General features: G+C 42.5%; 1 protein-coding gene across 1 annotated transcript; it reads right to left on the bottom strand.

Annotated features, from left to right (window-relative positions):
• Positions 1–3,171: 3,171 nt before the first annotated feature.
• Positions 3,172–22,957, bottom strand: slc23a4 (solute carrier family 23 member 4; the record flags this gene model as incomplete). Its single annotated transcript, XM_083762800.1, has 12 exons — positions 3,172–3,437; positions 4,007–4,102; positions 4,555–4,663; positions 4,992–5,156; positions 7,568–7,821; positions 9,805–9,961; positions 10,401–10,521; positions 11,078–11,259; positions 12,399–12,558; positions 15,421–15,578; positions 17,107–17,250; positions 22,868–22,957. The coding sequence occupies 12 exons, from the start codon at positions 22,955–22,957 to the stop codon at positions 3,172–3,174; spliced, it is 1,902 nt and encodes a 633-aa protein (XP_083618926.1).
• Between the last annotated feature and the right edge of the window lie 1,170 nt (positions 22,958–24,127).

Here is a 24,127-nt window from a genome sequence, read left to right as displayed (position 1 = left end):
CAAACCACATTGCCATGTTAAAACACAAGACTCCCTCTATCAGGTTTTTATAGACTGTTTCCACGATATGCTTGCTCACTCTAAAGGAGTTGAGCTTGCGTAGTAATTTGGATCCAAGCATAGATAATCAATACTCACACACCACACCACACACAGCTTAACTCCCAACAATAGATATGAGGAACATCACTAGTCTGTGAGGTGGAGCCAATATAATGACCATTCAAACCCCACTGTATCCTAAGCACAAGAATAGAGTACCATATGTTGACGTGGGTGATTAGAAATTAGATCGGCGCTAATGAAAAAGCTATTGACGCAGAGACACACACACACACCACACACAGCAAAAGCATGTCCCTGTCACGACCCATATACGAACTATTGATCCAAGCATGCAAAATCAATACTCACACACACACAGCCACACAGCCTGTACAGAACCTACTGCCCCAGACGAGGCGAGAATTAGTTTCACTGGCTTGTACACACTACCACTGGTTAATGAATAAACGTATATACTAGATAATCTTGACGGCGAATTAGTTTGAATTAATGACCACTGATTGCCAAACTGGCAAAGTGCCCCCAAACAGGATCAATATGATGAGATCAATAGATACCGGAAGTGCCAATACCAAAATCAATATAATGACGTCATCGGAAAAAAAGGGTTAGGCCCCGCCCCCCTCGTCCCTAGGGAGTGTCCTGAGAATGCCGAAATCGGACCTCGGGGTCTCTGGGGAATAATAGTGTCCTTACATACTACTCATGCTATCTAAATGAAGATTTTAGCCTTTGCATAAGCCTGCAAGGTCGTCGAGTTCTACGGCAAGTACTACGGGCTAAAGTGGAGTCTGAAGAGGTGAGTCTTTCTTCACTCTTCAGACTACGGTGGAAGATTGGAAGAGTTTGGGACCCAGAAGAATCTCGGACCTGTGGAGCGTTGTCCCGGATGAGGTCGTTGTGGTCCAAAATATCCTTATCTGCTAGGACCTTGAGTATATATATTAATATATCATATACTGTATACTCTAAGGCTAGGACTCTGCAGCATTCCTTTTTGAGCAGTACTTCCGTATAGACAAATTCTGTAATCACAAGTCACGAGTGGTGACAAAAACACTACTAAAAGGAAAATTACACAGCATGACTTTAAACAATGCATTTATATGGAAAACCATTTCTGTAATAGTGGAAACAAATGAGTATGACAAAGTAAGTAATAATACAGCAGTAAACTTTGATTTATTTAAATTAAGATTATTTTTAATGATTGTCTGATAAGAAATGAAGCACAATCCATACTGTCTCTGGAATCAGTGTTTGCGCTTGGCATTCAAAACGATGCATTATGTATTTGTGTCTGTAAAATCGAATCATGTACAAAAAATCTTTACACAATTATGCATTTCAGTATGTTCAGCAATTAGAAAACAAACAAAAAAATCAACCATACCAATCATACATCAATAAAATGTTCCCCAAATAAGACCAGTTCTATGTGTGCCAACCATAGACTGTAAAAAATATGGACAAAGCGTTCGCCGGGTCTAACATGGACGTAAAATGAAGCCTGTTATTCCTGCACTGTAAATCGCCATCTTTCTAGATCCGTTTGGTACCAGCTTGCCATTGGCTGGCTCCGTTTTGGACCAGCTGGCCATTGGCTGCCCAGACAACGAGGCGGGACTTCCCCCCTTCTTCTCCGTTGGTTTTTATTTTGACTCGAGTGGGAGGGGAATCCCGATCATAGACTGTAACGGTAGCCACGCCCCTCAGAACATACGCGATGTTTTTTTTTCTTTATGGTCATTTTTTTAATTAATGGGACCATACTTTTCCAAAAAGAATATTATGACATTAGAAATGAGACTTTAAACTAGTGACTGGAAGAAGAAAGTATTCATGACCATGTTTATTAAGGTAATAGTCTAGGTGAAGTTGGGCCAAAATACATGGGCCTCTATGGAGCTATGGGGCTTTTTGGGTCCAGTCCAGCGCCACAACAGGCCATTATATGAACTACCGATTTCAAATGAGGCTTCAAGAAATATCTGGCTGACTGCCCCCCTGGTGCCAACATCATAACAGTTACTTTAACCCCTTATGTGCTATTTTATAGCACAGTGGTGTCATGTGGTGAAAGCTATCTACTGTCCTTGTAGATCGACTATCCATTTCCGGATATATTGATGCTCAATTATGGACTGGAATTATGGAAATATGGATTATGGTTTTTAAATGTACATAGTGTGTATTTGAGTCTTGAGACTGTTTTTATGAAAAAAATGTCCAATAATGGAAGCCTTTCACCAACATGGCCGATGTACTTCCACTCGGTAGGGTAGAGATTTGTTCTCACCATCGCCAGCAATGTTAAGAAACCATCATGCTGTCACCTCCAATTCTATCTGTAATTATCAGTTTCATTATAGCGTATGAAGGATGGCCAAGACTCTACCCAAAGAACATACACATAGCCCCCAAATTGTATCAATATAAAATACAAAATACCAGTGACAAAGACTGTGCAGGGTGGGCTACTAGGCCCACCTGCTGTGGGCTCCACTATTCTGTTAAAAATGACATGGGCCTCGGATACTTTTCAGGATTCATATTCAAAAGTATCAAAAGAAGTAGATCTACAAGCTCAAAATGTGTCGCTTCGCACAACGCTCCGAGCTTGTGGATCTTCTACTTTTGATGCTTTTGTGTGACGCTATAGTGTGATCAAGTAGGGCATTCATTTACAAGCATTTATGTACCCTAACTTTCCTGTTATACCCCAGATCTGAACCAGGGTCACCTGCACACATTTTTACCACTGAGCTAATTATAGAGCCTGCCTGCTCAACCAGAAACACGCAGCACGCTCTCAAATGTTGTGTCCAATCTAGACACAGGATATAATGTCTCAGGAGCAATTAGGGGTTCAGTGTCTTCGACACTAACTCTGGAGCCTGGGTTCGAACTGGCAACCTTGCTGTTCCCATCCAGCCACTCTACCCCTGAACCACCGCCGCCAGAACATACTCTTACCATACAGATTGGACAAAAATATTATTTTATTCATTAAAAAAAGTTACATAATTCAGCTAAGGTATACTGTATATGAGCTGCCTGTGGTGGGTGTGATTCATTGTGGATCCATCTGTCAGCAAACAGAGCTCACAGAGCCACCGTGCTGACGCTCTGTGGTTGCTCTGAGCTCCCGGGCGGCTGCCCCCGGGGCTCCAGAGCAGCAGTGTCCGATCCGTCCGAGGAGCTGGGGACAAAAGGAGGGCAGAACGGTACGTAGCGGAGCCAGGGAGACGAGGCCAGCAGAGCGCCGAGGCCCCAGGGAAGGCCGTACACCTCTCCGCTCTCCAGGGTGTTGCTGGAGTCTTCCTCGTGAGCCTTGTTCCAGGCCACGATGCCTCGCTCGCGCTTTGATCCTGTTGGGGGCACAAGAACGTCACTGTAAAAACACAGCATGTCTCCTGTGTTGATAATCATAATTGATGTGTTGTGGAATGGAATATTGCGTTTCATTATAGCTTCATTATATTTACGATGGATTCCCTTCATTTCAGTACGGTATGTGAACATGAGCTATATGTTCACATACCGTACTGAAATGAAGGGAATCCATCGTAAATATATGGCCTGGCCTTGTGGTTTGAGTTTACTTGTCACCAGAAACATACTTGTTTACAACGCACAGACATGCATTCAGTTCTTGGGCTGAGGAATCCTTTTGTAATCTGGCAGTGCGTGTGTGCGTGCGCGCGTGTGTGTGTGTGTGTGTGTGTGTGTGTGTGTGTGTGTGTGTGTGTGTGTGTGTGTGTGTGTGTGTGTGTGTGTGTGTGTGTGTGTGTGTGTGTGTGTGTGTGTGTGTGTGTGAGTGTGTGTGTGTGTGAGGGTGTGTGTGTGTGTGTGTGTGTGTGTGTGTGTGTGTGTGTGTGTGTGTGTGTGTGTGTGTGTGTGTGTGTGTGTGTGTGTGTGTGTGTGTGTGTTTGAATACCTGGTATGGTGTTGTCCAGTATGAAGCCAAATATACCTCCTACAAACATACTGGTGGTCAGAAGGACCTGCAGCATCTGGTCCAGTTCTACCACACCTACACATTGTATAGAGCAATACCAACATTTATATCTGGTCCAGTTCTACCATAACCATTGTATAGAACAATACCAACATTTATATCTGGTCCAGTTCTACCATAACCATTGTATAGAACAATACCAACATTTATATCTGGTCCAGTTCTACCATAACCATTGTATAGAACAATACCAACATTTACACCTGTTCCAGTTCTACCACACCTCATTTTTGTCTATTATCAAGCAAAATTTACAGGGACCAAAAACTGCACTCAGTAAAATATGGAGCGTTAACTTGTGATAGAGTGATTGGATTCCAATTATTTCATCAGGGTATGAAAATCAGCTTGAGGCTTGAAACTAGCTTGAGATGGATCTTTGTGTGTAGTTTATGAAAACAAGGTGTAATGTCCATCATGAATCCTGGCTACAGTAATCTGCTTATGGAACCATTAGACTCAGGTACCTGTAGCGATGGCGTTGGGGTTCTTTATTATCCAGTTTGGGATGACCAGGCCAGAGAACATGGCGAATCCAAAGATGAATATGTTTCTAGAAGAGTTCATGTCTGCATACTGAACAATTACATGAAAACAAAGGAGGCTTGTCAATCATGTGAACACAATGATATCATTGCTGTTGTGCAAAAACCTCAAAAACCTCTTATTTCCATATTTGGACTTTTTCAGTTTTTTCCTTAATTTTTTTTAAGATTAAAGCCCTACTTGTCGTACAAGAGTGTCACATGAAAGGATAGCCGATCTACGTGTTGTGAACTTGTAGATCTGCTATTTTCACAAATTGTTTTACAAGGTTTCTGCCCGACAGCATCAAATCTTAGTTTAAACATTTGGAGCATTGTTGTTATGTGATAAATTTCATTTCAGAAGTTGCATTATTCACCTGCAGATTTGCAACTCCAGCAGCAGAAATGACCCCAAACATGACCATGAACATGCCTCCTATGACGGGTGAAGGGATGGTGGTGAAGAAGGCCCCGGCCTTACCAAACACACCCATGAGAACCATCAACACTCCACTGGCTACTATCACCATGCGACTGCCAACCTGCAGGCAGACAATCACAATGGGCCGATTCACCAAGCTGTTTGTGGAGTAATTTTCCAAACTTCCCATGTTAGTAGTCTAGACTAGACATTCTAATGACATACAGCAAGCTTTGGTCCCTTAAAGGGCCTTGCAAACGGGGAGCGTTAAAATGCGCCTATAGTTCATTTTCAATGAGACCTGCGTTTTTGCTCGGAGAAGTTGCGGTGGGACAACGCAAGCGTATTTACGTGAGAGTTTTCCCGTTAATTTGTTGCGCGCATGCTCGTTTCGTGCACACGCCCGCGACACGGTCCGCTCCTCGGACCGTGAACTTTGAGTATCTTGTCAATATCATGTCAGTATCATGGTCATCATGTCAATATCATGGTCAGTATATTGTCAGTATCATTGTATAGTATCATGTCATGTATTTGCTCATGTGTTCCTGACTGTTTCTCGTTGGTTTTGGTTTTCTGTTACACTGTTGTTGCCTTGGTTTTGTGTTTCTTATTTTGTAGTATTGTGCCTAGTGTTCCTGTCTTCCTAGTTACCGTACTGTTAGTTACCTTGTCTATCCTGCCTTGTAATTTGTCAGTGTTTCCACCTGTGTCCTTTTAGTCCCCCAGCCTATCCTAATGTTGATTGTATTTTGGTTCCACCTGTGCCCTGTTATCCTGTGTGTATTTAAGTCCTGTGTTTGCATTATGTTCTTGTTGGTTCGTAGTTCCCTGTGGTGTGAGTTCCTGTATGGTTTCTGTGTTTTTGTCCTGCCTTCTTTGCCCTGTTTATGGAAGAACCTCAGTTTGTTTAATAAATCCTTCTAAGTTACATTGCTCTGCCTACTGTCGCCGGCATTTGGGTACTCATCCGTACTCACTCGTAACAATCACGCCATTTTCAAATGATCGGAATCGGATCGGTAGCAAAGAAACTCGATCGGGACAACCCTAGTATCAATATTATATCCATATAATGATATTAGACTGGATATATCCCGATACGATCACATGATCAGAAATCGGTGTCGATCACGTCATTTTAAAATGAATGGAATCGGATCAGGAGCGTGATCGGGACATCCCAAACTAGAAGTTTTTCTTAGTTATACTGTGGATTTTTGTGGAGTGTGCATGTGGTGGCAATTTAACAAAAGTGGTTCTCAAAGTGGGGTCTTTGGAATATGGAGCCCTTGAGGGGATTCTGGCTGGGGATTTTGGTTGGCGTCCCCCGCCAAAATGTAATTTCACAGTAATTCAGTTCACTTGAAATTATTACAGTACAAAAACATTTACAATATCACAACCTTAAGAATGTAATTCTCAATTCTGACATACAGACAATTCATTTAATTGAATTTGAGCCAAAACATATTTTCACACCCGGTCCCATGGTCATTTTGAAGCAGGCCCTAATGACGGTAAATTTGCAGGTCTGTGACATTATACGTTTTAATGACTCGCACACTTCCTCTGAATTATGTATGCAATAGGTATGCTTAGCGGAAGAAGCTTAGGAAGAGATACTGTAAGGATACTGTAAGCGCATGCTCTAGTCTAATGATTTAGCTATAGGACGCCGGAAACGGCGACCTTCGGGGGCGCCACAGCGGCCAAATCCATATGGCCACCATTAACAACCTATAGACCGATTCACAGAGGGTTTCCTGGGTGCGGCCATTACTGAGGTGTACCATTAAGTGCAGCAGCACTGATTAGCTACACCTGGTCTACAGAGCACCTGCTCCATGTATTACACCTCAGTAATGGCCGCGCCCAGGGCACCCCTCTGTGAATCGGTCTATAGGCAAACAATTTGTGTCAAACTAGGGGTTTTTCATCATTCCGAATACACTCAAAGCATTCGTTTTGCACAAAATACACTACACACTAACCCTAACCCAAATGTGCCCAAATGTGATGACGGTTCAGGCGCCCTAACTAAATCACTTCCTACAGTAAACTCCTCAATGCTAATGTATCTATTTGTACACTCTCAGAGTTAAATGAAGACATTAAGACATAGCTGCTGTGAATATGGTGAAAACTAATTAAGGCTGTTCCATTCCGATCAAACAGAGGCATTCTGATATTGTGCATGTAGGCCTAATGCTCACTGGAAACACTGCTACGCCAAAGTGTCGTGTGGTCTAGCTACCCTCATGGTTCATTGAGGGGATTCCAAATGGCCCCTTACGCCTACAGGTGTGTAACTCTGAGAGAGACCAAATGCACCTGCATCAATGCACATGCACATGCACTCTCAGAGTTATGGAGGTCCTTGAAATTAAAAGGTTTGAGAGCTACTGTGCTACATAGGAAATGGAACAGAGCCTTATAATTGGTATTACACATATCTTTACAATGGCTACTACTCTATTGTTGCCTCTGCAACCCCAATGGATGGAAGGATAGATATTACAGTGTGCTCACCTTAGTGACACCCAGCGCTCCAACATTCTCGCTGTATGAGGTCGTTCCGTTTCCTGTGCCCCAGGCCCCAGCCAGCAGGCAGCCCAGTCCCTCGATGCCGATCCCCCTGTTGATGGCATGTTTAGGGGGAGGTGGCGCGCCAGACAGCCTAGCACAGGCGTGGTAGTCCCCCACGGACTCTATCATGGAGGAAATCACGCCGGCCAGGATGCCCACCACCCCCGCCAAGCTCACAGTTGGAACGCCCCACTGACCTGAGGTTGGATTTCAAACATACAAGTGTCACTGCATAGTGCATACACAGGAACACTTCACCCATTTTCAACCTTATCTTCATAAAATTGGTCCTCTCCTTAATAGTGCACTGCTCGTTTTAAGATGGCACAATTGCTTGTCAACAAACGCTTTGTCTCAGAGGTGGGATGTGGACAGTTCATAAACCTATCAATGACATTATCAAATTCCAGATTCCAAGCTCATAGAAACTACAGCCTTTCTCTTCCTGGAATGTTTAATTAGTACACTGAAACAGAGGCCACTGTTGCTGCATCAATAAATGACATGATATACACAAAACGCACTAAACAGCAATGTGAAGAAGAAAATGTACTTTGTAATATATAGGCCTACATAGTATTTTTAAAAGCATGTGCTTTTGAAGAGTTTACTCCATTACTGTACTCAAGTAAAAATGTGACTAGGCGACTTTGACTTATATACCTTGTGACTCATACTTGCTACTGCAGGGCACAGGGGTCATCGGCATTTTGGCTTGTGATAGAGATTTTTGTCAGAATTCAATTTTTATCACGGACATATAAAATGACCGGACAATAATAATGACCATAGCAGGTCTGTAACAATGGAACAATGTGTTCAAATGGAATCAAATTGACACTTACGGGTCCATATGGTTCCATTTGTACACTCTCAGAGTTAAAGGGGTCCTTGAAAATAAAACATTTGATAGCCACTAGTACTAGTTGGACTCCTAATATGCATTAGTGTCATCATAAATAACTGTCATACATATTCTGAAGAAAACCTGGAGACTGACTGTCACGGGGCAGCCCGCGCCCTGTACACAGACAATGATTGGGGACATTGCATAAACTTTACTACACCTGCTTCCAATTAATTATCAATCAGCCAGCTTGGAAGTGGCGGGTCAAGTTGTAAAGTGTATGTTATATTTATTGATACTGTAACTGAAATGCATTGCTGAAGTATACTAATTGTTTTAAATGTATTTATTGATTTGAAGTTGAAGTGATTGTGAGTCACGTACACCTCCCCTCTGCAGTGGCATTCCTGTTGATTGGGAAGGTGCCAAGTGCTGCAGAGGAGGAGGGGTGTTCGAGAGCAATCTTATTTAAAACAAAACTATAGTTTGTGTATGAATGGACGTCCGGAATTTCATGTTTAAGTTAATGTTAAAACCTTCAGTAAGGTGTGTTAACTCATTGGTCTTCGTATGCTTATGGTGAGTTAATTGAATTGCCAATTTGCTGTGATATGGTTTGGTATGTCTCACTCCTATAAAAGGGAGCCTGCAGCTGATGTGTGGGAGTTAGACCTTGGTTGACACACAGGTAACAGCCTAAGTGAGAGCTGCCAGGGCCCTTTAGAAAGTAAGGGTATGGCCTGTTACTGTAGCTTCTCCTTGTTTTCGGTGTTGTTCAGTAGTGTTGTCTTAAAAGTGTGTTTGTTTGTACATCTGTTATTTTGGCCAGATCTTGTTTTTCGTCATTGTCTTTGCAGAGGCCGCACTGTACCATAATCTGCACGGGACTGGAAAGGTGAATAAAAACCCTAAAAGGGCATTCTTGGACTCTTCTGTCTTTTTGGAGCCTTGGCTGGTCGGCCAACTCCACACTGACATTCAGTAATTGGGTCTTATGATCAAAATACAAACATTATAATGGTGTCCAAAAAAGGTCAAGTCTTTGCCACTGACACGGGGGCAGTGTTGACCGAACATCTGCGGAGCGGTCTTGATATCGGAAGGTCGCTAGTTCGTATCCCCGGACCGGCACGTTAAAATTACCACCGTTGAAGTGCCCTTGAGCAAGGCATTGGACCCCTACCATGAAATGTTCTATGAGCAGGGCCTGGCTGTAAACAAGTTATTGAGCTTAGTCCAGTTACCATGGGTAAACATGGTAACTTTGCTTACTTACACATGTGTCCGTGTACGGACATATTGGTGACCCCCTGACTGGGCAGCATCCTCTTACCTGGATAAGGGAACCTGAACCAGGGGGCGCGTTCCAGGATGTCTCCCTGCAGATCAGTGCGGGCCAGGAAGCCATACTGCTCAGGGCTGGAGGGCAGCGCATCATAGACTGTTAGGATGTAGCAAACGAGCCATGACACTGTGATACCCAGCAGCACCTGCAGGAGGAGCCAGAGCACTACCGTGTGAGAGCTGAAGTCTTAACTACTTTCCCTCTGGCATTGCTGTGTCATTATAGGTGAAAGTAAGAGAAAATCATATTTCTCTGTTTTTGAGTGGTGCAGGAACAGCAATGTCCGTGTCCGCCTATGTGACGTTAACCCATGCACCTATGTGACTGTGAGCACCAGTATGACTATTAGTACCAGTAGGGGCGCTGTTGTGCCAGAAACAGAGAGAGAGATAGTGTTGCACTGTTGCCTGCTAATGAGAGAGAGAGAGAGAGAGAGAGAGAGGAGGGGGGGGGGGGAGTTGCACCACTCAGTTCACACGGGTGTGATTTTGTATTTGGAACCTTGATGTCCACATACTATAATTAAACCCCAGATGCTGTCCAAGTTGATCTGTATCGACCTCAGGAATGGATTTCCTACTCACTGGGAGAATCTGAAAGACGTAGAGCCGAGACATGTGCAGCTTCTTGTCCTTGCTGTATGTGGGGAAAGGCAGCGCTATGTGACGGAGGTACTGAGAGAACAGGATGATCAGTGATGTGGTCCTGCATGTGTGGGCCGGAGAGAAGATTGACATTAAAGATGATAGATTGGCAAGATTGCAACATACAAAAATAATATTTTCCATCAGTAGTTTGCAAACTTTTTCATTTCAAGGACCCCCAAATTGAAGTATTTGGCCGCAAAGACCACACCCCATTTGAAAAGAGTTTGTGGCAGCCAGGAACCCCCAGAAGGGTAGATTTATGTAGTTTTTTATCTATTTATTTATGTTTTAATCTAAATTAGATACAAAAAGATACAATTTGTGAAATAAAAAAGCAGATGTACAAGCTAGCCAATGTATAAAGCATGGATAAAGAAGTTAAAATGATTTTGCTGGGGACCCACTGGAACACCTCCAAGGACCCGAGGGATCCTGGGCCCCACTTTGAGAACTGTTTTACATGATCAATTTCTAATAGTACAGGATTATTCTACCCAAAGCCAAGTGGGCAGAGAGAGAAAACAAATGAATTGGCTTTACAACCCTAATACTTAACCATCCTTTTGATGTCTTAATGAAACTGGCATGGTAATATGGTATAAATATATACTCACATGGCAGAGATGCCCCAGTGATTGCCAGCTTTGATGCCAGCAGAGTCAAACAGAGACAGTCCGATGAGCGAGATGGTGGGCGCGATGGTGAGAGGCCCGATGAAGCGCATGAAGACACCGATGAGACCCGAGAAACCCACCACAACTTGGAAGATGGAACCCACCATGATGGAACCCTGCACCTGTAATCAGAGACGACATTATTGCATAATCATTAATTCAATCCTTTGTAATCAAAGTTGTTTCTGTGCTAAATCTGCATCACTGTAATCATTATTTTATTATGCGGAACGGAGAAAGTCTTTCTTTTAAGCGATGGATAAATCGGTAAAAAATATATATATCAGAATTTGTATCTGAGTCAGCATATGGTGTGATGATGCAGCGTTACAGGCAGCGGTAGCCTAAAGGTTAGATGAGCGCGCTTTTTTCCGGAAGGTTCCCAGTTCGATTCCCTGTACACTCACCCCTCCTCCAACAACACTGAAGTGCCCTTGCGCAAAGCACTGAACACCCAACTGTCCAGTGGAGCTGCTCAGTGGCCAGTATAAGACTAGACTAGTTGTACTTGTCAGCTCCCAGGTTTTAGTATAGCCTTGTCTAATATATACTAGAGCTGGGACTCGATTAAAAAAGTTAATCTAATTAATCAGAGGCTTTGCGATTAATTAATCTAGATTAATCGCATTTTAATCGCATATCAATATTCAACCCGAGAACAGCGAGAAACCTTTTTTTTAAATGTTTTTTGGTATCCCAGTGAATCAATGAATAGTGACTACAGGATACCACTCATTTTCAATATTTTACTGTCATTAATATACCTGTTGTGGAAATAATAATAAAAGTCACCCCATTCTGTGTTGCCTAGAACTGGAGGTCTGAAAAAAAAATAGTAACAGTAACAAGTACATCTCAGTGACATCACAAAGCTGTACTTACTTCATATTGTTACTGTTTTTTGTCAGACCTCCAGTTCTAGGCAACACAAAATGGGGTGACTTTTTATTATTTACAGTTTTCAGTACTATAGAAAAGCGCCCAGTGAGAAACGTTCTGCGGTGAAAAAAAAGGTGCGATTAATTTATCTGTAGTTAATCGCGATTAATTTTTCTGTAGTTAATTAATCTAAATTAATCGCAATTAGTCCCGGCCCTAATATATACTGTACATTTTGTAGGCCTACACGAAATCTCTTCGCCAAAAATAGCCGATCTACAAGCTCACACAACACGTCACATCGCGAGACATATTATGAGCTTGTAGATCGGCTATACTGTATGTGGCTGAAAATGAGCACTCTGAGTCCCAGCTTACTCACCGCTCTCATTCGACTCTGCCACACGTCGATGAACTCTGTGGAGGAGGTGTTGACCAGACTGGCATTCTGGGTCCAGGCGGGACACGTCCACTCTGGCATGGACAGCATTGCCATGGAGGGAGCCAGCAACGTGAACGTACCTCCTTGAAGAATGGGCAGTCTGCGGACATAAAGGAGATATGAGGATTAAGTGTGACGGTTCCCTATATTGTGTGTTATGTGTACTAGCCCTTACCCGTTGTGAGATATTTGCCCCCGTGGGGGGTACTGCGCCCGGGTGCGTTTGTAATTGACTAATACATTCATTAATAATCATTAATGTGTCAAATCGAAAAAAGGGCTTCATTACGCCCTCCATATTCATATGGTCAATGCCTGTGTGAAAAGTGGGAGTGATTGGTACAGGCAGTAAGGAGCTACGGCAGTGTTTCTGACACACAGACAGACACACACACGCAGACAGACATTGTTAGAATTATAGTATGATATTACTCTTAGGTTGTCTGGTTTAGGTATATGTTGTGTTTACTGTTTGCCCTATAGTAACCTCTGTTCTTTGTATCCAATAGGATTGGGGAGCAGAGCTAGACATGATGATCAGCCTAAGTGGCTCGCACCTGGGCCCGGGTGTCGACGCCCTATAAATGCCTGCTTCCCCAGTCCTTCCCCAGATCTGTTCCTTTCATTTGCCTCCTGCACTCCACCATGCACACTTCTCAACATTTCTGTTAATACTTACAACACGCACACACATACATCTCACTCATGCATACACACACTACACCACTGACTACTGATCTCCACACTTCATCTGTTCAATCATGATTTATTCCTTACATTTACTTATTTTTGTTTAGTTAATAAATTATATTTCTTTGGTCAACTGCGTCTCCCCTGTTTTTTGTTGTGTATCTTGGCACCCCCTAGGCCAGGTACATAACATAAGTTACAGGTGCACAGAGGGAGTATATAGTTCAGAATCAGATACATGAAGTAGAGTGAACAGTCCATTAATGGGGTTAAAGGAGTCGATAGGTCTCCATGGCTGGTAGTTCAGACTGTGCTGAATGTGCTACGCTGTTTTCATCACCCCCTGTAGGGCCTTATGGATGTGAGTCCATTAGAGACAAAGTCAAAGTGCAACTCCACCCAGTAAAGCAACCGTCACTCCTGTACTTTATTTTCTAAGTCTCGTGCATGCCTCCTCCCCCTCTTTCTCTCTCTCCCTCTCTCTCTTCCCCTCTCTCCTAATGATTGATAAAGGGGTTGATTTGAGTCTTGTGAGGAAACCAGCGAGATCATGACTCTCTAATCAACTGCTGTAGGATAAGTGGAGTGTAAATGGTGTTCTCTGTGTCTGACCGCACGGTTCTGCCCACTCTACCATCTACAGCAGACTGTAAAAAAAAAGAAAAGAAAGAAAAGAAAACATGGCCTTCGGTGACCCGATCAAACCTAAATTTAACAGTGAAACAACTAGTACTGCATGGAGACTTGGACAGGAACGAAACAGAAAGGTTGGTAGCATACTGTATGCTGTACCACAGGCGCGGGTAAATGGGCCTTTGTATTGTAAAGTTAATTACCCGTCAAAGTGAATTAGGTTTGAATTAAAGTAAAAACATTTCAGAGGGTGTGTTTGTCTGTGCGTGGTCTCTAAAACGATGCATTGCTGTTCCTCACAGTTGACCGCCAGCTTTTTTGGAGAGAGACATGAGGCGCTGAAGCAGGGGAATGTGGATTAAGCAACAGCTAAGATTCCAACCTTAATAAGATGGAAATTCCTTCCCTAATCCTTATGTGACACAAATATTGAGCCAGGTGGCCGTGTGTGCAGTCGGTATGTATGGTTTGTTTGTGAGTTTAGTGCTGTGAAGAACTGTGTAGGTTCAAGGCTATACAAAACACAATCGGCGGGAAACAATTGACATTCTTTTTGTGCCTGCTGTCTGGATGTCGCTGTAAACAACTGATGCAACTTGAAGACCGTATAGGTCGAAACATGTCGGTTGAATAAAGTTTTCCTCCTTTTTAACTATTAAGTGTGCCCGGATCTCCACTTTTTTCTATAACTGATGCAACTTCCGTTTTAGGGGCACAGCACAGCATGGTTCCATTCCCTCTACTATATTTTATGTAAATTAATTGTATTTATTTATTTAGCACACATTTTTAAAGCAATCAGCATTAATAATGCATTAATATTACTGTATGATTTTGAATTGATCCAAAATACTAATATTTAGTTTGGGGTATCATATCTGGGAATGGTATACATTATGTCGCCTGAGACTGCATGCTGTGTCTTGGTTTTTAAAGTGTTTCCATTGATGGTTTAAATACAAAAATATGTGCTCGACACGGTTCATTAATTTCATGCTTTTTTTCTCCTTTAGCTCTTAAAATGCATCCTGTGCATGCTGCCACACTGACATATCCTCTTATAACAGAGCAACTGGAATGTGTCACAGAGGTTAGGAAGCTACACGTTGTATTGTACTGTTCAGCTCCATTAATCATAAAGTACAGTTGTTATATGAACACAAGGCTGTAGAATCAATATGACACGAGGACATTCCACGATGTACATGATCATAAACGACGACACAAACCCAAATATTCATCATCCAAACACCCCGAATGCAATGTACACAGACTGGATATAATCTGGCATTTTTGATAAAATGATATTATGATAATATGGTATAACTATAAGTGTTGTATAAAGCCCCGCTTTATACTTAAAAAATTCCTCTCTCTACAAGATGACAATGCTACACGAGGTGACGTGCAGTGAGCTTGCAAATCTGCTGTTTTTGCTATTTTCTAAAGATTTTGAAAAGTTAAAATTATATTATTGTCACAAAATCGATTTGGATGTATTTGGAATATTTGGCAAGCCCCACCACACAAACACACACACACACACACACACATACACGCAACCACGCACGCATGCATGCATGCATGCACGCACGCACGTGCACACACAGACAGACAGACACACACACGTGCGACTCACCTTATACCAAAGGTGACCTGCAGCAGTGTGCAGATGCCAGACACAAAGAAGATGGTGCTGAGGAGTTGGCTCTGTGTCAGTCCATCGTGCTGCAGACACAATCCCTGGGACAGGATGAGAGGGATGGCGATAAGACCCCCGAATGCTGTGAAGCAATGCTGCAGAGAGAGAGGACACACATGTTGTTAGAACTTTTTTATTTCATGGCGACCCTAGGTCGCAGTTTACTATGAAAACCTGCATCTCCCGTCAGTCAGTCCATCAGTCACACCTCGTGACACACTCCATATTCATCAAACCCTGTACACTCAAGACACTCAATTTATGGCCACTTTGGCCAGTACAGAATTCATTCCATATGTTGATCTGACCAGTTGATACATATGTGGAGCTCGACTATCATCACCTGGATCTCCATATATACTGGTCAATGCTCTCATACTACAGTGTCACACAAAAGTAGAAAAAATAGCCGATCTACAGGCTGAATGTGTCCCATCGCGATTCACATTATTTTTCTTCTTCTGCACTAAATCACCTGGTGACCTATGATGACACGTCACTGTTGTCATTTACTGGGAAGTTGGAGGTGAAGAAATTCCTCAGAAAAAGGTAGTGAAAGGGGAAGTGTACATGATATATAATCAGTTGAGTTTAATGTTGGACAGAATAAAGGTAACTGTGAGATAGGAATTAGATCAGTGGTTCTCAACCTGTTAAAGCTCTGGACCACTAGCATATTTCAGATGAATAATGACCGCTAAGGACGTGATATAATTGGTTGTGCATCGTACAGTAGGTATTTTATTTAAAATATTTTCCCAATTGATGGACCATCTGCAGTCTGCAGACCTAATTACACTACACTACACTACTCAAATCACTACACTAATTACACTAGTACAGAGGTTCTCAAACGTTTTTTTTGGTTATCATAACTTCAAAAAAATAACATGACAAGGGATCTGTCATGAGTACGAAATTACGCGTCAATCTCAGCTGACTCAATTTCACTGTTTTTTTCTTCCTCCATTTATTTTTTGTTTAAACCAAATGTAAATGAAAGGGTGAATTGATGCGCCCATGTGACGCTGTGGTCATTTCCAGTCAATTTGCATCCTTACATCCTCCCTCAGCAACCTGATTAGTCACTAGTCAGGGTAGTGGTTATCCAATTTATTACCTGGTTAATCAAATCATGGATGGAAACCCTGCACGGCTCAGTATCAACCTAAGGACTCGTCACTGTTACCTGAATGCCCTAAGACAGGGGTGGGCAACTTTGAAGATGGAGAGGGCCACTATATTTCCACACTCACTCCAGAAGGCCACATTGCATATTACTGTCATAGCAAAGAAAATCAATTCCTGAAAAGTTTTTTTTTTTTTTTTTTCAAATGCCTTTCAAATGCCTGTAATTATAGTTATGTTAACTGTATAAACTAAATACAAATACATTGGACATCAAAAAGACAATAACATTTTAATACTACTCATTAAGCTTCTAATTTAGACTGAAGTAATAAAGCGGGTCATGTCTGCAAATCAATACTATATCAGTATTCTGATATTAACCTGAGGGCCACATCAAGAGAAGGTGGGGATCGCATGTGGCCCCCCGGGGCCGCCAGTTGCCCATGTATGCCCCTAAGATACCAGGTGGACTGCACAGTTAAAAGGGTCTACCTGAATGCCCAGGATGATGCACAGGTACCAAGGGGGCACGTCTGTCACACAATAAACCAGTTTGTCTCTGTTGTGTTCCTCGGCAGAAGTGTCAGACTCCTGTCCATCTTTCTTCTCTGGTAGATCACAAAAATGTCCATCAAGCTGCAATGTGGAAAGAGTCGAGACAGAGATGTCACTTTTTATTGTCAAGCACAACATTGGATTTGCTGTGAAGATTGGAGGTGTTTGTAATATTGATGCTTGTGCGTGTTATTATAACCAGGATTTACAGTAGTACAGTTATTATAACCAGGATTTACAGTAGTACAGTTATTATAACCAGGATTTACAGTAGTACAGTTATTATAACCAGGATTTACAGTAGTACAGTTATTATAACCAGGATTTACAGTAGTACAGTTGCACACATCAAAATGAAAAACACATGATACAAGTTACCACCCAAACAAATCTTTGACAAAATGTTAACCAGATAATCTAAACTATCACCTATTTCAATCCCAGCAGCCTTGACCTTCCAGCAGACACCATAACGTGTGAATAATCCCTTATCGCATCTGAACGAGCAAAGAGGTTGTGCCTGAGATAAGACTTTAAAGTGAATGTACAGTATATATGTTTATGCATTGGAGCTACAGTAAAACGCTAACATATAGCCTATAAAAGTTTGAAACCTATTACTTAGGCAACATCGTAGATAGATCGGTTTAACATCATCATTGCTGCAATCACCAACGTTTTGGAATAAACTGTGAGTGTAAAAATAAAGAAATACATTTTTACACTTTCTGGGTTAAATCTAGATCTTGCAAGAGTGTACGTAGAGCTTGTAGATTGGCTATTTTCGTGTTGTTGGATGTGGTTGGACCTTCTGTTTTCAGTGAGTCACTCAAACACAACAGGGGAATGTTCCTATGAGCGTGGACGATCAGGCATGTAAACACACTGCATTCTTTCATGTCCATCACACAAGGCTGCTCGATAGAAATGATTAACCTCCCATGACGTCACAGCAAACAACGATATTGTTGTGTGTGTGTGTGTGTGTGTGTGTGTGTGTGTGTGTGTGTGTGTGTGTGTGTGTGTGTGTGTGTGTGTGTGTTGCATTTAGGATATTGTGATATTGTGGACTGGTTAGTCTTAAATGTATTCATCCTTCCTTCATTTTCATATATACAGTAAGTGAGACTAAGAAAAAGTTTAACTTTGTACAGATAATTAGCTGTATATATATGTGAAAAAGTTGTTGTTATGGCCTACGCTATAGGTCATAATATACCTTTTCACATATCCTACGATTTGTTTACAGTGTAGGCCCTACACAGTATAGGTGCAACAAATCACATGTCCACACTTCTCTAAGCAGCTTTTCATAACCGCCCGACCCAGATTTTGTGTACTCACTGCAAATGTGAAGTTGTCCAGTCCATTGCTTTCATTGACCGGAGCCATAGCAGGGTCGGCCAGGCTACAACAGGCTCAGGATGAAGCCCGATGGAACGCTATATGGTCTTCTGAGATGATGGAGAAGAACAGAGACCCGCCTGACCACAGAGCAACATTCACAGGATGGAAGGAAGGAATGCTATGCCTGGAAATGACCCAGTGACTCTCAGGAGCACACACAGAGATGGGGAGGGCGAGAGAGAGAGAGAGAGAGAGAGAGAGTTTAGACACGAGACTAGTGTTGCTGCTGATTGTTGGTGGAATGGGTTGCTGGTTGCGGTAACTCATGTGAGCTCAATTACAACACTAGCTACAGCTGACCTGACCTACAGAAGGGAGAGTACACCCCCCTCCTCCCCCCTCCCCTCCCCAAGACACATCTACTGTAGCCTATGTACAGTATATCTCTCTCCTATCTATGTTTTTATACCATGAGGAGTTGAGGACAGGGGTCCTGGAATAATTGTTGCTGCCGGGGAGAAACCTCTTCCACTTTTTGTAGGTTTCTTGGTCAAATAAAGGCCCTACTTTTTTTTTCTTTATAATTTTTATCCCACGATTTTGTAACCCATTTTTCACCCCTGTGTCAATTATCTAATGTGATCCTGGGCTCTACACACCCTCCGCCAACCTGGGGAGAGCAACGGACTTGAACTCATGCTTCCTTCATGCCTGAGTGTCCAAGTTGCTCCTTTACACCCGACAGGGGGGAGTTTCCCTGGTTGGACATAGCGCGTGGAAGGAACACGTTATTCCAACCAGTTCCATTCCTCCCCATCAGGCGCCCCGGCTGGCCAGGGGGAGGCAGTTTAGAGACCAGGATTACTGCATGTTTTTGTGAGGGTACCTACCCTAGGGGACACGGGGAGAACATGCAAACTCCACACAGAAAGGCCCTTTCGCCAACACCGCCTCGGGTATGGGCACTGATGACGCGGAGGAGGAAACACGCCGCCAGCACCCATAGCGCCCCGAGCGGGAATCGAACCCAGGACCTTCTAGCTGTGAGGCGACAGCACTACCAACTGTGCCACCGTGCCCCTTATAAAATAAAGGCCCTACTTGATCACACTACAGCGCCACACAAAAGCATCAAAAGCAGCAGATCAACAAACTCGAAACACAGTGAGAAGAGGCGTGTTTAATTGAGCTTGTAGATCAGTTGCTTTTGCTATATTTTTATTTAAATCCTGAAAAGTAATGGTTTTGGAGATGTGAGGCTTCCACCCGACACAGACGATAGTGTATTGGCACCCCTATGGCTCACCTGGTAATAGTGCGTACCATATAACTACTACTCTCTCTCTCTCTCTCTCTCTCTCTCTCTCTCTCTTTCTCGCTCTCCCTTGTAGTTGTCTCTGTCTCACTGTCTCTATGAGAAATAAAGCAGAAAATACAAACAATATGCCGTTTGCCTAGTGCAGGGGGTTTTCGACTGGTTGTCCGTCCACTCCGACTGTGGAGGTATTGCATGTGGTCCCTGACTATGCATTCAGTAATGTAGGAACGTGAAGTGAAGTTGTCAGGCAGAATTCCCAGAGCTTAGTCAGCTTACAGTAGATCTTTTGTAACCTATATGTATGTGACATGAATAGTAATTTCATGCTGGCATACCTGTATAGGGCAAGGTTCGAGCCAGAAAATGACATATAGGACACGAGACTCGAGACAGACACGGACCACCTGTAATCATGGACGGACCAGCTAGTTGAGAAACCTTTCACTCAATGACCTGGTGACCTGATGACACGTAGTTGACAGCAGTCATGGGAAGTAGGAGGTCAAGCACTTCCACGGAAAGGGGAGGAGAAGGGGAAGTGTGCCGGAGGGCCTTATTATTAGGAAATGTGCCCATGTAATAGAGTGTGTCTCATCCGTATGTTACAAATCAGTATATCGGTAAACATGAGTTTAATATATAGAGGGCTATATTTAAAGTAAGAGAAATTCTCAAAAAACACTCAATCACTCAAAAAACGCTCTGCTCACTATGTCAGTCAGAAGAATATACCAAACGACTCCCCCGTTTACCAACTCGCCCCCGCGAAATGTTTTAATTAACAGTTAATTTAGTATTTCCCTCCCTCTCTGAAATCTGAAATTATCTTGTATACAGATTTATTTGATTGTGTAGTAGTCGATCTCTATACTTTGTAAAATTAAGAAAGAATAACATGACACAGAGACGGTGACTGCTTAAATAAGTAAATGTCGGACCTTCTAGCAGTTAATTTCGTTTTATTAAACACATTACTTACAAAGCTGCATTATAGACATGGAATGCATATAGCAAGTGTTACCAAAAACAATAAATCTTAGCCCATATCCCCATTCAACAGTGGTCCCCTGGTTGATTCTTAGGCCTGACTCACACCTTCGCAACAGATTGATGTATGCTTGTTATATGATTAGCTGATGCAAGCTCGCAATGCATTTCCAATGGGAGTCACATGGTTTGACACAACATTCGTGTTGTATGAGGGGGTGGGGGGCAGTCGAAACACAGCCGAAAGCCGTACAACACAAATGTTGTGTCAAACCATGTGACTTCCATTGGAAATGCATTGGGGCAAGATGTATAAATAGATGTATACATCTAGCATGCATCAATGTTGTATGCTAGATCGAAAGGTGTGAGTCGGGCTTTAGTCAGGGTGGTGGTCCCTCCCTGGTTCACAATCAGTTGAAAACACCTGGCCTAGTGGTTAAGTGCATGCATACCACATCATGCTCGTTCGATTCCCGAGCATGACGACCATGCTGCGTGTCACTCCTCGTTTCTCTCTCCCTGCGTTTCCTGTCACTCTTCCACTGTACTATCAAAATAAAGCCCCAAAGATATCTTATGCAAACAATAATAATAATAGAAAATGGAATTATCAGTTTAAAAAAATCAAATCATCAGTCCAGATCTATACCGATCAACAAGCTCACTTGTGAACTTGTAGATTTGTTATTTTCAAAAGAGTTTTACACATTTGAAAACTAATGAGTGCTTTTACTTTTGTACTTTAAGTATATTTTGATACCAATATTTTGTACTTTTACTCAAGTACATTTTGGATTCTGGACTTTTACTTTTAACTTGTTTACTACATTTTTACATTGTAGACTTTGTAGTATCGATACTTTTACTTAAGTAAAACATCACTCAGTGCTCTGCTCTCTGGTGACCAGACAGTTTCAGGGAATCAAGAGTGTATAATTAGGCGTTAATTAATTGGTATTAATGGCGGCGTGTTTCCTCCTCCACGTCATCAGTGCCCATACCCGAAGGCGGGGTTGGCGAAAGGGCCTTTCTGTGTGGAGTTGGCATGTTCTCCCCGTGTCCCCTAGGGTAGGTACCCTCACAAAAACATGCAGTAATCCTGGTCTCTAAACTGCCTCCCCCTGGCCAGCCGGGGCGCCTGATGGAGGGGAAAGGAACTGGTTGGAATAACGTGTTCCTTCCACACGCTACGTCCAACCAGGGAAACTCCCCCCTGTCAGGTGTAAAGGAGCAACTTGGACACTCAAGCATGAAGGAAGCATGAGTTAAGTCCGTTGCTCTCCCCAGGTTGGCGGAGGGTGTGTAGAGCCCAGGATCACATTAGATGATTGACACAGGGGTGAAAAATGGGTTACAAAATCGTGGGATAAAAAATATATTAAAAAAAAGAGTGTATAATTAGGAGCTGGTTAATATAATATAATATAATATAATATAATATAATATAATATAATATAATATAATATAATATAATATAATATAATATGTAGGCTATTTCATATAATGATATTGTCCATATCGCCCAGGGATAATAGGAGTCATGACAACATTTCCTGGGAAAGTTATATTGTAGTGTTGCATTATGCACCTCATTTCCTCGTTTAACCGTCCAGCTGTGCTTCTTGAACTGTCCCCGCAGGCCTCAGATCAGTTAATGAGTCGGCTGCAGCCACACTCATTGAGTACCTCCCCTTCTTAATCAAGGACCAACACAACAAGACTGTCTGACTCTCACATCCCTGCTCCAAGTAAATCCACCTCTGTCACAGTCTGGCTCAACTGCATGTCAACCTCCTGATAACAGTCACGTTTCGGATGACTTTTATCATGTCATTGGCTGTAACAGGAGCTCTATGACAATGACAGCCGTGACGGCTGTCATTGTCATAGAGCTCAGCTGCAGAAGTGTGACACTTCTGCAGCTTAATTGTTCCCGTGGGGGCCTTCTGCAACTCTCAACTAGCAGTGACTCAGCTCTGACAGGAAGATCTTTTTGACGAGGATAACATCGCATTGATCCCAAGTCTAATATCTGAGTCGTACCAGGACAGGGGGCGGCTCGTTGGATCCGGGCTGGCCAGACGCATCCAACAGTGCCTGGCCCAAGTCTGTCTGTCGCTCCTCGTCCGGCATGGGCGTGAAAAAAACGCCTCAGTCACAATTGACATTTATGTAATTTGTTCTTGTTATGTCTTTATTTTGACAGGACAGGATAAGTTGCCAGACTGGAAGCAGAGAATAGGAGAGACATCATAGCAGCACAGCTCTCAAACTGCAGACACTGCATGGGCCCAATTCACTAAGCTGTTGGTCTATATTTTGGGTGTAAAATAATTTTCCAAACTTCCGACATTCAGTAATCTTTTTTTGTCTGTACATTTGGTGGAGGGCTGCTCTTTCTCAAGTCTGCTTGGATGCAGATTTACATGGGACCAAAGCTTGCTGTATGTCATTAGAATTCCTTATTCTAATCCAGACTACTAACATGGGAAATTTGGAAAATTCTTTTACACCCAAATTAGGGGTGTAAACATCTTAGTGAATCCCCCCCCCAGCCCACTGTGATTATGAGTTCATTGAGTTGGATGCACTGTGACTGAATTCCGGAGAACTCGCCGTAATAACTAACATGCCACATCGTCATCACCCAATTCACTTAGGCCTATGCTGTACATTTTTATCTAATGAGTTTGTAGGTGAGCTTTTGATATGAAAATGTGTAGGCCTATCGATGCCCAAAATAAATAGAGTATTTTGTTAATGTTTAGGCGTACTAATAAATGTAAGATTGTTAAGTAACTTTTTACCACTCAGCAAGCTCGAAACACGCATTGAGCTTGCTACTTTTGCTATTTTTGTTTTTAATTTATTGTCCATATCACTACGCCCCATGTGATAGATGGGTCAAAGTTGAACGAAAGTTGCACTAATATTTTAGAAATTGGTCAACAATACATAGTTTTGTGGATTAATTTACTTTTAATCCGTGGCCCCACAAAATGACCGGAACTACTTAATATTCACCAAAACCAGAGCTCCCACCACGGGACTCGGGCAATCAATTAATACAGTTGCAACCACTATAGTAATGGAAAGTATTTCATACAGATTCAGTTAAAACAAATTGTGAACTATCCCTTTAACAGTTTAATGCCGTTTCCACGTCAACCCAACAGAGACGATATTTATTTTCATGTCATTCTCTGTCATGATTCACTGGACTACAACACTAAATGTAAACACATGCTAATGCTATTTTACTCATGATGGGATTCATGACGAGTGTCACCCAAATGTGTGTCA

The sequence above is a fragment of the Protomyctophum parallelum genome (assembly GCF_964188405.1).
Source record: "Protomyctophum parallelum genome assembly, chromosome: 4".
NCBI lineage: Eukaryota > Metazoa > Chordata > Actinopteri > Myctophiformes > Myctophidae > Protomyctophum > Protomyctophum parallelum.
This window is presented reverse-complemented; position numbering and strand designations above follow the sequence as displayed.